Source organism: Trichoplusia ni, chromosome 15 (genome assembly GCF_003590095.1).
Source record: "Trichoplusia ni isolate ovarian cell line Hi5 chromosome 15, tn1, whole genome shotgun sequence".
Taxonomy (NCBI): Eukaryota; Metazoa; Arthropoda; class Insecta; order Lepidoptera; family Noctuidae; genus Trichoplusia; species Trichoplusia ni.
The window spans coordinates 8,359,461-8,377,749 of record NC_039492.1 but is presented as its reverse complement, the minus strand read 5'-3'; the positions used below and the strand labels follow the sequence as shown (position 1 = coordinate 8,377,749).

The 18,289-nt window shown below is 41.1% G+C and overlaps 2 protein-coding genes across 13 annotated transcripts in view; both read right to left on the bottom strand.

The window, feature by feature from the left end:
• Nucleotides 1-7: 7 nt before the first annotated feature.
• Nucleotides 8-2,740, bottom strand: LOC113501272. Of its 4 annotated transcripts, none has more exons than XM_026882370.1 (4): nt 2,436-2,740; nt 980-1,045; nt 803-889; nt 8-662 (listed from the first exon to the last, which is right to left on the bottom strand). In XM_026882370.1, exons 2-4 carry the CDS (start codon nt 1,040-1,042, stop codon nt 423-425), a joined length of 390 nt encoding a protein of 129 aa, XP_026738171.1. In that variant the 5' UTR covers nt 1,043-1,045; nt 2,436-2,740; the 3' UTR covers nt 8-422. The 4 variants fall into 4 exon arrangements, 2 of the variants coding, with proteins under 2 accessions (XP_026738171.1, XP_026738170.1); XM_026882369.1 differs by lacking the exon at nt 2,436-2,740 and adding an exon at nt 1,134-1,319; XR_003401281.1 differs by adding an exon at nt 1,134-1,606 and having other exon boundaries at nt 531-662; nt 803-1,045.
• Nucleotides 2,741-8,842: 6,102 nt separating this feature from the next.
• LOC113501269 overlaps nt 8,843-18,289 on the bottom strand; it is a 56,425-nt gene continuing 46,978 nt past the window's right edge. For 5 of the 9 annotated variants that reach the window (XM_026882363.1, XM_026882360.1, XM_026882365.1 and 2 more), the window contains 2 exons: nt 11,798-13,363; nt 8,843-11,388 (listed from right to left, as the gene is read on the bottom strand). In XM_026882363.1, the coding sequence (XP_026738164.1) occupies nt 9,157-11,376 (2,220 nt within the window). In that variant the 5' untranslated portion in view covers nt 11,377-11,388; nt 11,798-13,363 and the 3' untranslated portion in view covers nt 8,843-9,156. The other 4 variants (XM_026882359.1, XM_026882361.1, XM_026882367.1 and 1 more) reach the window with 4 other exon arrangements.

Sequence of the window (18,289 nt, the reverse complement as noted above, 5' to 3'; positions counted from 1 at the left end):
TTTGTTAAACTTTTTATTACAATGGTCAATGATGGGTTGTATCTTAGCAACTTTACGATCGGAACCATGAACACTGATAGTATTGTTATCGACAAAGTGCAGGAAACGCATGAGTAGCCAGTACCGTTTTATACTCATAAGTTTACGAAAACCTGGCATGGCCAGGGTACCCGTGCTCCAGTATTCACTCACACGTCCTGCGACCATCAGCGACATAAAAATCATCACCGCAAAGAGCTTGTACAGCTCATCAGTAGTGGTTTCTACCCAATCATTTAATCGAGAATGCGCCGAGATACCGTCCGGTAACTCGGATGCTTGCGCTATCGTTTTGCCAGGCATACTCGTTGGTCTGTGCCACAATACTGTTCATTATATCGTGATCCCAAACATGAGTGAATAGCTTCAGAGGATCTGTTTCCTTAATATTGGGACCTTCGCTCGCCTGCCTGGGAATAAACTTCCGGTTGACCTCTAAATGTACTATAATCGCTTGACCAATTGAAAGATTCAGACAGCCTCTCGTGTTCTTCGGGATCTTCCTCAACATCTTCGGCTGTCTCTTCCAGGATAGCTCGAAGCTCCTCCAGCGACATAGGTTCCTCCTCTTCCTCACTGCCCGAATCCACTCTTAGCTCCTCGCCTAATGGCCCACTGAGTATCTACAAGAGTAAATTGCCATTTATGATAATTCTTTTTGATAATGTGACAAATATAATCATATTCATTTATAATTAATCAGAGGGAGAATGCGTGCAAAACTCTAAAAATAAAAAGTAAAAAAAAATTGTTAAATATCTACCTCGGAATAAGACATATCAAGGTCATGAGGCCTTTGATTAGGCTGCCAATCATAATCGTCGTCATCGGGAAAATGTCTTCCGGTACCCTACAAAGATGAAAATTGAAAAAAATATTTACTTGTTAGAATTCCCTGATTAACAAAAATATTTGATACAAATATTTATTAGCAGCATACCACACTTTTTGAAGTGCTGGCTTCGGGAAGCCCGACGTCGTCAATAATTCGGTCTGGCTCCATTACCTACGGTTATTTAGGATAGATTAGTTTTTTATTTATTTATTTATTTCAATGATGACAGAATGAAAGAAATAAAAAAAAAAATCTGTACCAGTTAGTCAATTATGCCATTTAATAGTTTATTGGACGACGTAGATCTTGCCTAGTACCTTCTTGTGTCCACGTAGAGAAAATGAGTTAATTTGATTAAGAAATCAATTTTATTTTTGAAAATAAAAACATATTCTTCTTGGAATGATCTGATCAATGAATTTAAAAAAAGAATCAAATTAAAATTAAGAATTTATGAGCAACATTCGTCTGGGGATAGTGATCATATACACTATAACCACATTTGCACCAGAAAAAATTTGATAGTAGAAGCCGACGAATTGTATTTCTACTCATGATGACACGGAAGTGCCTTATGGAGTTATTAACTTCCGTGTGGCAAATATGACAAATATTTTCCCGCAAGAAATGGGTTTCCTCCCATGGCCACATACACTCTCCTTTATAGCAAGAAATATAGTCGCGTTTATGCAAAAACCGGTCAAGATCCAGGACCACAACCATGATGAATTCCTAAAAAGAAGAGAAAACCACTAATGACTTATTGATACTTTCTGATATTTATTGCTTTCGCTTTTATAATATTATAAAGTTAAGATAGATACGCGAGAAAAACCGTGTGCAGAAAAATAGTTACGAAAACTTGGACGAAACCATATGAAACGCTAGTAGTTTTACGTGAGCGAAATCGATTAACAACACCAGTTATTTTTTTTTTTATATCATGAGCATGTATAGTATCGTTTATTAGTAAAAAATATTGAAATAGTAAAATAATATTGTTTTTTTTCATCTCGTTTCATTCCATTCCATCTCATTCCATTTATTTAATAACAAGTGTCAATAACGCCATAAAATGCGCAATTTATTTCATTGTCGCTATATACAGTTTACACTGCAATTATAATATATAGTTCAATATATCAATGGATTCAAACAAAACAACATACTGTACAAAAACATCAAGACTGACGTAACATGACGCCATTCGATTGCGTCATCTGCGTCACGTAAATGCAAGCCCTATTATGAGAATGTGTGCGTGCATTTTGCATGACCTTAGAAAATGTCAATTATTTTTCATATTCTGATAAAAAATGTACTAAAACCTTTATGCAATTCGAAAGTTAATGAAATTTCCTTTATAATGATATATAATAACGACATTTTTTTAAGATAGATGCAAATATAAATCGATAAGAAAATCAAAACATTGACAGAAAAAACATCGCGAGAGATTTGATCGTAGAAATATCACAAATCAAGTTAATAATACATTTATTTTCAATTGTTTTATGTTCTACATAATATAAACAAAAGCAAAATAGACAAGAATACTTACAGTTGTTTATTTTCGTGAGAATCACACAAAAGGAATTTCACCGGTCGCACGTGTCACCAGAATGCACTTGTTTTTACTTGTCGATCCCATTCCCATGACGAAATCCATTCAGTCTAATGGCCGCCCGTGACAGATTCATTCAGTACGTTTTCGTTGCAAAAAAAAATTTACCCAAAAGTCCAAAGAATAGAGAACAAAATCGCATTTAAAAAGTTTGTTAGTTTTGGACGTGGATCCACGCTTAGGCACACGAGGGTAAAGATTTTTCGAACGTGGATCCACGTCTAAAACACACGAAAGGTTAATTTTATGATATTAATTGAATTTATATTTATGATCAAATTAACTATTTGTACACCATCAAGTGGTAGGACATGGAGATCAAAATGTATTTTTTCTGTAACATCTATTGTAACCTATGTTCACAAATAAATAAATTGAATTGAAAAATTTACTGGGCTTCTGGACATATCATATTTTACATAACGTATATGTATGACATTTGGATATTTACAATATAACGAATAATATGATTAGCAAAATTATATTGTAGGATCCATTATTCACACTACGTGCAAAATACGTGAAAGTATGCGTAATAGGTACACGTGACCAACAGCTTTTTAGTCGTTCGCAAGCAATGTCCAAAAATAAGGCAACAAAAAGTAACTCCTATTATATCAAACTATGTTACGAACCTGTAACTGGTAAGTCAGAGTGCCCATTCTAAACTGTGGAAATGGTAGAACTATGACGAGTTATGATTGGCTACATTGTCGGGCATTGAGATAGAGCGAGCATTCCGCGGCTGTAACGGTGAGTTATTTGGCGGGTCGCGGGTGTAGTGCGCGGCGTGAATGGCCGCGAGATGCAGCCTCCGCTGCAGCGCCGCAGGCTGCGCCGCGCCCCGCGCCCCTCCCCCGCCCGCGCCCCCGCCGCCTCGTGCGCATTCCGCCGAGCGTCGAGCGCCGCGAAGCTAGTCGCTTGCGCAACCTCCGTCGCCGCATTCCATTCATAGCGACGCGCGACTCGATAAACACCGCGAGGCTTGCTGAGCCCAGCTGCGGAGCCGCGCGGGCCGGCGCGGGGCTGCTCGAGCGGAGGCCCGAGCCTTCCCAGAATGAGAAAACGAGCGCGGTTTTTGAAATTTTAGAGCGTTACGCCACATTTCTTCGTGAACGTCACGGCGGTCGGCCGGTGTGAATTCCGCCGGACGTTGACCCATACCGCCACTGCTTTCTCCGACTTAGTGTTTGCTATTGGAACGAATCTATTAATTGGAGAAACTCAGTTCACACATGAGCGTGGAAAGTAGACCGCTGAGCTTTAACTATCCAAGTCGCAGAACGGCAAAATGACATGCAACTGCCCTTTTATATAAATGATCTTTCAAATTTAAGTCCGGTACGGCCGCTATGCTTGTATTATGTCCATTCGACATGCCCGTCTGACCGTTAAATGTTATTTGTATTGGGAAGTCTTCACCCTATTACGGTGAGCGGAGTAGCGAAACAGTTGTCAGTTGAGCCCATATAATGTGACAGTAGTTAGCAGTGATGTGTGTTTGTCCGCGCAAGGAGAGCGCAGCGCGCACATCGCGCTCATGTATGTGTGTCGGGGGATGCGCGAGCGTGCAGCGTGTTCCGCCGAGCGAGGCGTGCGGCCGAATGCCGGAGGCTGCATTCCTCTCCCCGCCGCCCGCAGGTGAAATGTCACCAAACAGCATTCCGAAATATTTGAAACGACCTTTATGGCGCGAAAGAAAGTGTGTGGGGCGCGGGGCGCGGGGCCGCGCGACCGTGGGACAGCGGCGCGCGCGCCAGTCGCACGCCCCCCACCCCCGCGCCCGCGCGCCCCCCGCGCCCCCCTGCGCCCGCGCGCCGCCTCCCGCATTCCAGCGCGCGCGCCTCCCTCCGAATTTATTGAGCCGCGACCTCACACTAGCGCCAACACATGTTACACCTGGACACCAGCAGGCTCTAACATTTAGACCAGCTCATCTAGGCAGTTTCTGCGTTATTGCCTGTTTCAGATTTTTTTAACTAAGCGTAGTCGTCCATACGTAATCGGCTGGCATGCCGCCGCCATGCGCCGCTAACTAGACGACATGAGTGGTTTTGTGATTCATCAATGTGAAATCAGTTTAAATCAAGTGTAGGTTATTATGTTTTATCTGATAATATCTAATTTCGTTTTGTGCTGAGGAAGTAGACGTAGGCTCTAACAAAAGACTTCAACGCACATTAAGGTTCGATAGAAGGTGTGATGAATCCTTCGTTACATACATTGCACAGCACCTCAATAGTAAGATAATAACGCTTATGAATGTATAACTCATAAGAGTTTAGTATGTTGCTCAAGGAGATGATGGAAGAGGCCTTTATAACTTGCTGATACCAGCTGGAAGAAGACGAAGAAGTAGTTATCGGTGAGCGGGTGTTAGACAGGAGCGAGTGGATCTCGCGAGAGCGGGGGCGAGCGTGTTGGCGGCGGCGGCGGCGGTGTCGCAAATAGCCCGTGACGCGGCGGGCGCTGCACTTTCGCGCGGTCATGTGCCCGGCGCCGCAGCCAGACGCTCGTAATCGCTCCTCTATTTAAAAACGTCGTCGGACGCCGCGCGGCGGGGAATGTGCGGCGACAATGCACGGCGTCAACGACCGCTCGCAACGGAAGCGACACACTTCCAGCCCGGAAATGTGCGCCCGCGCCTTAAGGGACCGACGGCTGCTATTTATAACCGCGCAGGGCGCACGCCGTGTGGGGAGCGTGATGTAATAAGATTATTTCGGAACCGATCCCTTTACCCGCATGGACGCCCGCCGCGCTGGGTGAAAGTTTATACTGTTTAGCTAAAATTAAACAAATAACTCGGAATTGTGCGGGACTCAGCAGGATGAGCTCAGTGCCGACTACAATGGGGACCGATGCATTGACTGATCGCTCGCGTGCTCTTAACAACTCCCGTGACAGCGAGAGGCGGGTGTTTCATTATTTCTCCATCAAATAGATCGTTTCACTCGACCGTCTGTCATATAATCTCTTTATAACCACAAGAATGATCACTGTAATAAAAGGAAAACGTATTGTGACAGTGTTACAAAACACGGTCGTAATAACTCAATCCTGTGGGCTGTGGTTCCCAGCGCGGGCGAGGCGGCGCGCGGCGTTCGTTCCGGTGTTCGCTTCTCGCTCATTAACGAATAAGCAGGTAAAGAAAGCGCAAGGGCCGGCCACCGGAGATAAGGTCAATAAATGCGCGGCTCTGAGGCTCATAATTAATAAGAAGGCCGCGATAACATCTCGGGGCAATTACCGAAATACAAGGAAACACACCGGTGTGCACGTAGCATCAGAAACTCATTACACCTTACATTCAATTACTATATGCTTTAATAACTTTGTGCGCTCGTCTGTCGCACATAAAACCACCGAGTGAGGCCGAACTTCCTGTATCAACTTGTAGGACTAACCCATAGAAAGAATTTCGGGAAAATTTATATTTGTATGCATGTTTCGCGGACCAAGCAAGTTTAACATTGTCACAATAGTCCACAGTGTACGGACAAGTAATTCTAATATTGTCTAGGTAAGATACAAGAGGATGCAGAAGCTAGAGGCGCTTAATTTGCCATGTGTCGGCCACCGATTAAGCAACAGCAATTAATGTGTTGACAAAGACGTTTCACTAATCGACGTCTAAAACATACAAAAGCCTTTTTTGTTTGAGCCGCAAAGGTGATTAGTATTGTCAAATTAAAATCAACTGTTCAGTATTCCGAGCGGTGTTCGGTCTGACAGACAAAATTAATCGGCATTAGTATTAATGGACGATTCAACAGCAGCTCGCGTACCTCTTTCACGACCGACGCACCACGACTTACATGTCGCACTAACAGTAGCACAATTAACCACTTGTCAAACTCTTTTACGTTAACGCCTTAATTTGCAATGCAATAAGGTCGACTTTACTAATTCACTTACACCAATACGCGCAGTGCCCTATAGCCCACTATACTGTCCAACCGCAGAACTGATCCTAGCTACGTGTGAACGAGCCCAGCATAACAATTTCAAGTCTGAACATTTAACATTTTTAAACTGTTAATCACGACCACGCATTCGATGTAAATATGACATGATTTTTGAAGCTGTTAAATAATTAACCGCGAGCCTCCTCGTGGGAAACGGTTACGGTGTACCGTTAGCCCGGCTGGCTCTCGCTAGGCACGTCATGCTGTGCTACGAGAATGCTACGCCAGTGCTACGAAATATAATCAGTTTGACAGACAATTTAAGTACCTTTTGCAAGATGATGTCATATTTTTTGTTTTATTGCAATTGTGAAACTGGTCTACTTTATTGTTGTTATTTTAAAATTTATTTCCTTCTTATATTTATGGTATGAAATATGAGTGATGAAGAATTTTATCTTGTTAGTATAGGCATTACGTAGAGCACTGTGGTTAGCGGAACATGACCTTAGATGTTAGTGTGTCTACAGAATGGTGCCAGACGTTACTATTTGCTAATGGCTGCGGTGAAACACAATCTTAAAATATTCTATGAATATAAGAAATACAGTTACGAAGAGTGTTTGCCTAGACACTTTTTTTCTGTAAAAATAGCAAACAATACAAATTGCTGTCACAACATTACGAATGCAGACAGTTCGCATTCTCGGGGATTGCGCACTCGTTTACTGAATTTATTTTCACGGAATAAACATTCTTGCGGCAGATCATATAACTGGTGGGTTTCGTTTACAAAAAATGTTTATCGGCTTCATAGTCAAATTTTCCGGCGATCGTTTGTTTTTCGATGTCATAGTAGCAAGTAGGAATGTGTTAGCGGTGTCTGTGGAGCGAGGCGTCGCGGCGGGCGGCGCCGGCGCCGGCGCGTTGCGTCGATGTGTGTTTTCAGGCTATCAGTAGTGTTTCAGGTGTCGGCGGAGGCCGCGGCGCGTCGCGTCTACACCTACATTCCGCGTATTGTTTGGCTGCGCGCGCGCCGCCGGTGGCGCCAAGGCGCGCCGCTCCATGTTTTATTCAAGCGCGGCCACGACCCGCGCCGCCCCCCGAATTTTGTTAGCCTCGCGTCCACAGACGTCTCTAATTACATACTATCATGACCGACTTTACCGTGTCACGATTATTTCGATTATCGTTAAAGTCAACAACTTGTTGCGTCGACAGAAAATATTGTACTAACTAGTGTAGCTGCTTGTTTGTAAAACATTGTTAATACTTAGAAACATTTATTTTGAGAAATACATGTTTTGTTCGATTTTATGTTTTATTGAGTCGAAGTTTCCATTTTAGTTGGACTCTGTAGGCAGAGATAGGACTATTACGGTTTCCGTGTCTACCGTTTAAGCAATTATATGAATATGAAAGTACAGTTGGAGAGTTGATGAGTACGTGTGGCGCGGGGCCGGGGGGCAGCTGGTCGGGTGTCGGCTCCGATGTCGCGGAATAGCGCATTGTGCGCCGCGCGCCGCCACCAGGGAAACGGGTCAAGGCCTTGCTGGCGCCCACCTCGCGGCTCGCGACACACTGCTGCCTACCTACTTTAAATATGTCAATATGAAAACCGTATATTTAAACAGCACACATCCGTCACGTAAACCACCCGATATACGGTCTATAAATACCCTCTATTCAAAAATGTTACTCCGTTAGAGTAAGATTATATTTTTGATCTGATTTCACCAAATTAATGTCCATCGGTCCGTCTATGTTTAGCCGACGGAAGTATGTTAACGGCAATATTACAATATAAAATGTTGGCACGAAAGCGCGATGGTCCCTGAAAATTTGTGTAAGCACATCGCACGTTTAAACCTATACTGACACTATACAAAAATCCTCATTTGTGAGGAGAGCAAAAAAACAATTTTCTTTAAAGAAATTTGTACACTGAAAAGAAAAGATGAACAATTTCGTTATTCGATGACAAGGATATTAAAGCATGATATTAAATCTCATATTTAAGAGGAAAATAACTAAAAAATTTGAATAGAAAAATATTGTTTTTACCTTATTTGTGTTATAGTGTCAGTTTTACTTTCACATTTTTAATTTTTTATCTCAAAATGTCGTTTTACTCCGACTTTTGAATGGGAATTCAATTTTTAAAGGTTTAATAACTACGAAATTTTAATCTATACTAATTACTTAAAGTACTTTTAATGAAATCTAAAATATTTTCGCGTAAAAAAATTTGACGCTGCAGACTATGCAACAGTTATTGTCATAGGATCAATAAAACAAATGCACGTCTACATAAAATATTTATTAAAAAGAAACGAAATAATTATTAACTGTCTGTTAAATAATTAAAATAAATTTTAATAACATTCTTTTATTTAAGAAACAAAAATAATCTCAAAAGGAAACATCTAAATAATAATTAGGTATCTGTTATTAAACAATCAGTCTAAACTCTCTATGAGGTAACTTCTGTTCTACATTTTAATCAGTCTTTGATTACAGAAGGGGAAGAAAACAATACTTAAGCTTCGCGCTACTGATACTCTTATATCACATAAAATGTCTTACAAAAAATATTTATCATGCTTGCATCTCGCGGCTAATCTTAATTCACATAATCACACTTGCCTCTCTCGGCTAATCTTAATTCACATAATCAGACTTGCATCTCTCGCTTTTACATAATAAAACAGGATGTCTTACTGTAAGTTAATATAAAAAAGAAAAAATAATCACAAAATATTTCGGTAAAACGATTCAGCATAATAGCGTGGTATTAAATTACTGTCAATTAATGATCGTAAGTCATTCTTTTTTCTGGAAGTTAGTTCCAGTTTTGCATTATTCAGTTGTTTCAAAGGAAACCCGACACAGTTAATTGTGCGCCTAGACCGTGTTTGTCTACATTGTTCAATCTCATAAAAATGATCTTCTGTAAATGAAGTCTTATAAAATATTTTTATTGCTCCGTTATCTTCTTTGACAAATTTTATTATTTTAATTTCAGATAGTCTAACTGCATCTCCATCAGTATTTTTATTAAACTTAATGCCACATTGCTGAACAAAATCTTTTAAATTATAAAAATCGGAATATGACATAGCGTTGACATTGTATGAATTACCTCGTTTTCTAGCCGTCTGTATTAAAGTAATGTACTGGTCAGGAACGAAAATTGGAGATGATTTAAGAAATTTTTTAACAGATTTTTCTATTACAGAATGAACGTTATCATTTTCATTTTGAGTGTGGCCCGATATTAAAAATTTATGGGTAATGCTCTTAATTGACAAATTAGCTAAAGCATACATGTACAAGCTAAACATAAATTGATTTTTCTGTTGACCACAACAATTGTCAGAATAAAATATAATTTCCAAATTCGGGTCATCGACTGTTTGACATTTTTCTGTAATAAACTTTAAGACGCATGAGCCAATTTCATTGGCTCCTCTCAAAGCATCTACTTCACTCCAAACATAACAATAACTGTTGTCTTTGTTAAGTTCACAAATCGTAAAGTTACATACATTTAACTTTGATTTGTAGTAAAAACTTGAGGTCTTACCCATAGGAAGCGGTAAAACCGCCTGTAAATCATAACATGCAACCACGTAACTTTTTTGCCCCTTTTGTTTGTCTTCATTTTTCTCAATTCGACTTAGTTCTTTTTCTGTGTGATGTTCTAGATACTTCAACTCGTTAGTTTCTTTTTCTATTTGACTCATATTTTCGTAAGATGTACAAAACTCGCACATGTCTTTTTTTGGAATAAAAAAGCTGATATTGTAATCTTTGTGAAATATCTTACGATAAGTGTGTATTTCGCCAGCTGGCTTTCCTTCTTCTTCACAGAGTTTTCTATAATCTCTATACAAATCAGATAAACTTTTACCTCCGTCGATGTACTCTCTACTAGTCTGTTTTCTTAAGTAGTGGCTTTCTATACGAGGAATGGAGTCAATATGACTTTTTATACCCTGTATCACTTCATCAACAACTTTTACTTGATTTCCGTGTTTGCCTCTTTTGTCAGATTCTACCATTCCGCTATCACACAACTTCTCTAAGACAGTTCTGATAGGTCTATCATTAATCCCCAGAGTGTTTTTGAAGAATATTTTGCACACCCGTATTTGTTTACCATTTACTGTTAGGTGGAAACCATGCTTTGGTTTACGATTGCTATTTTCTTTTTTGTAACTATACTTTGGTTTGATAACAGTCAAGTTCTTACTGATAAAATCCCGTTGTCGAGTAACACAACCCATTGCCCAATATAAACCAAAAATAATCGTTCTGTCACCATCATTAATTTTATCGAAACATTTCAAACGACATCGTTCTGAACAAGGCGGTCCCATGCTTCTCTGGGGCACATTTTTTTTTGATTTTGATAAAGAAACGTATTCTTTGCCTGAATTACGTAATTGTTTAGCTATTAGCTTTTTAGAATTTATAATACCCTTCCGTTTTTTCTTTGGTGGTAATATTATTAAATTTTCTTGCTCGTTGTCAGAGCTTTCATCGATAATTCTATCAGGGACAGGGTTATAATCAGAATCATTATCGTCAGGTGAAAAATCACCTGCTCTTGAAGAAAGGGTAGAAGACCTAGAACCGGTGCTTAATGATCTTTGTCTTGGTAATTCAGTTTGATTAGTTACATGTTTTTGTAGATTAGATGTGCTTGGCAAAGATTCAAATACTTTTCTTTGTATTAGTGAATTGGCGATGGGACGGTAAATGTTATCTGAAGATTTTATTGACCCCGAAACATAGGAGCCAATTGTAGAAGCAGCGCTACTTGAAGACGAAGAACTGCTCGAGGAAGATGAACTCTGAGAAGATGAGCAGCTTACCCTGCGAGATTTCTGCGAGGTCGATGGTTCTGCGCTATTTTCTGCCTGAAGATCCAGAGCGAGTTTCAACAATTTGTCTCTTCGATGCATTTTAAAAAAAACCTAAAATAATAGAAACACTACATCACTATCAAAAAAAAAAAGATTACGTTTGCAAATTGATTTATTAAAAAAAATATACCTATTATTATCATAAAAGGGTTATTATAATCATAAAGGTCGTAAGTTTATGTTATCACTATGATCGCAAAAGTGACACTTTTGTAATTAATTAGGGTTCATTTATTCTTTGGCAAAATCAATTAAACGCAAAAATGACATTATTCGTAAAATGACGGTCCTTCTTTAAAAACAACTCGATTAAAATTTACCATTTTATAGCTAAATTGACACTAAACAAAAAGTGTCACTTTAGTATCAAACCACTAACTTAAATACAAAGTCACCGTAATGCAAAATGTGAACCAAACAAAAAATGTCACTTTGGAGTAAGAAAAAAATAACTACTTACCAATGATGGCACCGAAAAACTGACTTAATGACCAAAGTGTCGGTTTGTCGCTCAACAACGGTCTATTCTGGTACGGGCGACACGTGTTTTCGTGTTAAGCGTCAGTCTAGCACTGCGCGGGGTGGGGAATTTTGTTTAGTGGCAAAAGAGACTACTGCCATCTAGCAGTAGTTTTTGGCATTTTTAAGAAAGTGTCAATGCGGCTCTTTTTAGTTAGAAATTGATCAACTGATGGCGTTATTATCTCGATATTACGAAATTTTGGATAGTGACAGTTTTGGAATAAGTGTGCGACATGTAAACGCGCACACCGAGCGAGATGTGAGGCTCGGTTTAGGTGTGAAGGTCAATGACCGATAAGGTTGGCGTTACGTCAACCTCTCTTTTTCTCCTCATTTCGGCGGTTATTGTTGCCTGGTCCTATACCTACCAACGAAATGTTGTAAGGTACCTACAGAGTAACTGGTTTGGAGAGCCACTTGGTTTCGGTATTTAAGTTACCGTTGTTACGAATTCATAGCAGAGTCTGGGCTTTTAAGTGTGTGATTTATGGTATTTCATTGGCACTAGGGGGCTTGCGAGGACAATACAATATTGTGGCACAATTGAACAGACTCGATACAGGGCATAACAAACGCATTTTGAAAAGGCATAATACACAAACACTTTCGTAAATGAGGGTATTTCCCATAGCTGTCTGCAGTGTTGATAGTGTTTTGGTGGACGAGGCCGGGTGAGAGGGGGGGGGGGCTGCGCCAGTATCGGCGCGGGCGCAAGGTGCACGTTATCGCGCCATTGTTAGCGCCGACAGATTTATAACTTCCCTTTGCCCCCAATAAGGGCCCGTGACCCGCGCACACCTTACACTCCTAAATAACGCAAATACGTTAACCGATCACACGACTCTTACGTTGTACGAAGGAGTCCATTAAGTATCTAACAATCAATTGCTAGCGGCAAATCAGAGTTACAGAGGAGTTATTGAGTTTGTATGAACTCTTGTTTCCTTCTTAATTCTTTTGTAAAGTTTCTATTAAAGTGAAATATGTAATGTTTCCAATATCAAATAAACAATAAAGGTTTTTTAATATGAATTTAGTTTGTGAATTGTGTTCATTAAAAGAGGGGTAGTAGATATTATTTTGATTAACATGCATTTGTAAAAGAGGGCATCATCTATAAAAAATACATATTGTATTTCTTGATAAAGCCCTCTAGCACGGTTATATAGCATATGCATCTTTTAATATGCATGGCATCCTACTAGATCTTTCTTAGATATTTATGTAGAAATTGAATTATGAAAACGTACGTGTTAGTCATGGACCATTCCCAAATAAATCATTGGTCATATAAACATCTAAATAGGTAATACTATCACCGAAAACTGTATTACAATAAAACCTAATAAGCATAGCCTCCTCATTTTGTAAAGTTGGTTAATAAATAATGAACGTACCTCAAATTCAAGCTGTCATCACTTCCAAACTTGAATATCTTTAAGTGGTGTCCGACTAGACTGTAGTCTGCGCAGGCGGCTGTTGCAACCTCTTTCGCCATTCGCAACTGAAATGGCAACAAAAAACTATTTGAAATATCATAAACACAAATGACTTATACACAATGACACAAATATCAAAAACAATCAACGTAATTTATTTCTAATTGAAAATAAGTATTGTGTTCCCAGCAACAATTTAGACAGTCTGTGAGAAATTCCATTTGGCGCCATTCCGACAATCATTATGATTTTTGTGTGAAAAAGTATCGTATTTAGTTAATTGTCTTCCCTTGCTATTTAATTGACTTATGGACAACGGAATGTGTGGATTTAATTAAGAATAATAACTAATCACTGTTATACACTGCGGCACATGCAAAACTAATCATTTTGATAGTGGTATTTTGTGCGACAACTTTTTCTTCGAGTATAACTTTTCTAAACGGCGCGCACATAAAGCTGCGGTCACACCGCCCGATTCACTCACTACAGTTCATCTGTTCACGTCATAAAATGATTTTGTGTCTGTTGTTTGAGTTATAACACAGAACTAAGCATGTTAATAAACCCGCTGACATTATTTACACGCACTTATGTTGACTAGAATACCTCGGCCGTTAAAAACATTTTCAAAGTGACTGTTTCATTTTTATTGCCTATTTAATTTATTTGTTTATTATAGGCAGTTTTAAAACGAAAATTGATCGTAACGAATCGGCGCGGACGTCACAAACGGTGATAGTGATGATGTCACAAGCGGCGGCGCGGCGCTGGCACGCGGAGCGGCCGCGCGGCGCGCTAGCCACATAACGGTGCGCGCGACGTCTGCCCGGCGTTCCCAGGCTCGCGAGCACTCGATCGACGCCCCGAGATAAGCCCCATTCTATACGAAACCCAATAAGCCATTTCCTTGAAACTCTCTCAGGAGAACCGCTCCCGTGAAAAAAAATGACCAAAACCATACAAAAAAGCCCGTGAATAAGGCGGGAGCGTGAAATAAGAATGGCCCCAGTTCTGGGAAGGCCCGGCGCCGGTGCAGTCTTTACATCCTTTATAATGATCTTTTTTTGTGGAGCGACCCTTAATGGCTTATCGTGGGGCTGAGAATGTTGGCACACATATTACTTGCGTCGGGCCTCGCCGGCGATGCGCGATGTGCCCGAGCGGATATCGACAATCGCTCAGAGATGTAACTGTGGAGATTGTGTGTGACGGAAGCGCTGAGTGTGTTCAATAGCTGCGAGCATGAATGACGGAACGCTCGCAGTTATAACTGCGGATACAACAATGACTGACCAATTTAGTAACGTGACATTTGCATATCGCACTTGGACTCGTCCTACACGCTGTCGCGACGTGTGTTGAAATTCGTGTCAATGTTTAATGAAGCGTTTTATGGACCGCAGATATCCATTTGTAGCGAGGTGTACGGCGCGGTACCTACGTCCTCGGTGGGAGGAAGCGTGACGAAGGAAACGCTTATGAAATAGTCGCCCACGCCGTGCTGCGCCGGAAGCGGAGGCGCAGCGCACACTGGCGGCGAGAGCGCCCGCGCCGCGCGGGATGCCGCCTGCGTGCGGGCCCGCGCCGCGCCGGAACTATGTAATCAATGCGCGATCAAATGAGAGCAAAGGTGAGAGGACCGTAGGGCGTCATGTGTACCGGCTACGTCAACGAGAGATGCTGTGACTCAGCCGTGGACGAGGGCACACGTGTCGCTGACGTCACACACACCTGACTCATCACGTACACATGATCTGGGAAAGACAGTGTTATAATATACGCGCCCGCTGCTGCGTCCACCGCGCCGCAACAGTGCTGCGCCGCACCGCGTCGTGCCACACTCTGACGCGACGGACACAAACATACATTCTATAATCGTTACACCTCATATTTTTATAAGCTGGCTAATGAATTATATTTGTTTAAATTCTTGCCTAATATGCAAAACGGAGACTAAGCTATTAAAAAACAAATTCGAAACCGTAGATGGTTCTGACTTCCTACCTTAGGGCCTATTACAATTTTTATGACTAATGTTTCTTGTTCTAAAACAATTAGAATTATAAGAGATCAACACTCCATACATCAATCAAATTCAAATTTGAAATAGTTACATTCTATGTTCCATGTGTAACAAACTGATAACGTTCTGTTAAGAGAAAATATTCGGAGTTGAGTGTAGTATGGTGATACCATTTATTATTATTATAACATCTTTATTTAAACCCATAATTCGCAAATAAAGAATTTGAATTTGTAGATTTTTTAACATTAGAACATTTTATTATTTTTATTGACATTTTGAAATATTGAAATTGAAATTTTAAACATATATTTATTTACCAAATTAGTTTGCTTCTTATTTCGAGACTTCATAGTTTATAATAATAGGAAATAGCTATAAAATTTAATGAAATGGAATGTCTCTGAAAACTGAATTACATTCAGAATTATATTAAGTTTAGCAACTAAACGATTATCGAAACATTCGTGAAAGTTGTAAGTACAATTTACGGGCGCGATCAGATAGCGGCGGAATGCGGACTGAAGTACCTAATTCATCTAAATAAGCACAACGAGGGTAGGGCAAGCAAGTGCCGGAGGGCAATGAACAGCCGGGGGTTAAGCAGAACTAGAGCAGGACGGGGCTAGTGTGCGAGCGGGATGCGCGGCTAGACGTCATGCTCTGGTGACGTACGTCCTGTCGGCAACGTGCTGCCGAGAGCCGAGAGCCGCACACAGCTCGCGCACCGACTACGCCCGGACACCCTACACTACAACACCAACCGGCTCACAATCACTTCATACTCTATTTTCTCTAATAAAACTAACTGTTTAATTCAAACAAAAGAAGTTATTCATTACAATATCTACGGAACAATTAAGTATGTAACACCTACCCTATTAATAATTATAACAATTAAATAAAAGTAAATAAAGATGTCTCAATTATTTAAGAAGCTCAGTATTGTCAAAAATATTGCGGATGAGCAGTTTTAGAATAGGCAGTGGTTTAAGTATAAGAAATAGGAAAACCAAAATATATATTTCTAATCTTACGCTACTGGGTGTAACATTCCATTGATACAGACGGAAAATCACTATAATAATTCACTATGCACTAAATTTCACAGTTGATTTCGGTGTAACGATAGAACGGACACTTGTTTCAAACACAACGCACGAAGTCCGCCTCAACCAGCGGCGTTCACTAAACAACGTGATAATACAAAAAGAAGTCAGAGGTTACGATGTTATCGAGGGAGACATGAATATTCGAAGACGCGAGGGTCACGAGTGAGCGGTCGGCGTAGCATCGCGCTGCGGCGTGAATGGAACGACCGACATTTTATGAATCGAGAGCCGTCGCCCATTGAGCTGAGCGCGGCGGCGGAGCGCGCGCGCAGCTCCGCGCCGCAGGGCCCAGCTCGGGCCCGGCGCCGGTTCCGGCCCCGGCGGAAGTGACGCTCCGACCGAACATGGCGGCGCGCGCGCAGGAAGTGCGCAGCTTACCTATCGGGACGTCTCCGTCGGCGGGCGCAGCGACACCCGCCGCCGTCCACCGCTCCGAGCAGGGCGTTCGAGCCCGCATGCGCCGATACCGATATCCGCAAAAGTGCGCGCGATCACTACCTTGCGAATAAATTATTCGTGCTGTTATCTAAAAATATTCGTGTGCGACGCAGAGCGCTCGCAGCCCGCAGCCCGAGCCGACACGGAGTTGCACACGCGAACCGCTTCCCCGCTGCGGGGAGACTGATGAGGGCAGGCCGCGCCGGCGCCGGCGGAGGCTCCGACGCACGCGCACACCGCCGCCCGTCCCTTTCCGCGGGTGCGCCGCCGCTGCGGAGCGAGCGGGACCACGACAACTCATTATCACAGCGGCGACTCGTGAACACCAATAGACCGAGTAGTAGGGACAAAATATTCGACCTTCACTTCACAACGCACACGAGCGCGTGCGCTGATCGCGTACCGACAGTTCCCCACACATGCGCAGTCTTCGCAAATTGCTAGCCGCCGCCGCCGCGCCGCCGTCGCGCCGCCGGTGTGCTACATTTGACAATTTTTCCAGAAAACTGACATGCACCGTCACCGTGGCCGAGGCGCGCCGCGTGCCACGTGGCTGCGCCGGCACCAGCCTCACGTACCACCACACCGACACAGACACTACTCCAACAATGTTCGCTCCGAATAAACCATTATCAAATTACACGAAATCTCACATTTTTCGGTTCCTCATGACCTGACTGTCAAAATCATCTTGAATAAAATTCTACTGTTTCGCAACACTGATCATACTGAGGTATCTTCTACCCACAATCTTCAAATTGTTGTTTTTGTCTAACAAGTTAGGCTTTATCCATTACTATAATAAGTATTTACTTCCAGTTCTGAATGGCTGCGTTAATTAGTGTAATAATAAAACTTTTTCTTATTTAAAATGATTAAATACCTAATTCATTATACTAGTACCTAGTAGCTCAGCTGATGTGAAAGAGACAGACAAGGTTTTTGTTGAACAGTGGTCCCTTACATTTGTTGGCAGTCATCAATTGCGAACGAATAGAAACATCAATCAAATGCAAGTATGTCAATCACGCTATGAAACAGTTTCAGATTTACGAATGAATCCATACAATACACTGATGTCGGTATTTGTTAGTAATTGTCATTCACAACTTTAGGACGCTTTATTAATTTATTTTGAGCAAACAGATTTTTCATGTAGCTGCCACTATTTCTAATTATCTAACATTGTTTTAACAGTTTTATAAGAGTGTAAATTCTAGTTAAAACAGTGTAATAGAATGTTGCAAATATAAATGTAAATTAAAATTCAATTGTTTTCATATTAGGTATGGTAAAAAACGCTTCATAAAACATCTGAAATCCACAAGAAAATATATTTTCACAGTTTGTGTCACTAGGGTATTATTATTTATGATTTTAAGATCCATAAATAATAATACTAATTTATTAATAAC

What these genes read in the sequence shown, in the direction of transcription:
- LOC113501272 (XM_026882370.1), bottom strand. Translation starts at nt 1,042, where the DNA reads ATGGAGCCAGACCGAATTATTGACGACGTCGGGCTTCCCGAAGCCAGC. An exon ending in CCAGCACTTCAAAAAGTGTG is followed by an intron (nt 890 to 979) that starts GTATGCTGCTAA and finishes TCATCTTTGTAG; the next exon opens with GGTACCGGAAGACATTTTCC. An exon ending in TTGATATGTCTTATTCCGAG is followed by an intron (nt 663 to 802) that starts GTAGATATTTAA and finishes TTACTCTTGTAG; the next exon opens with ATACTCAGTGGGCCATTAGG.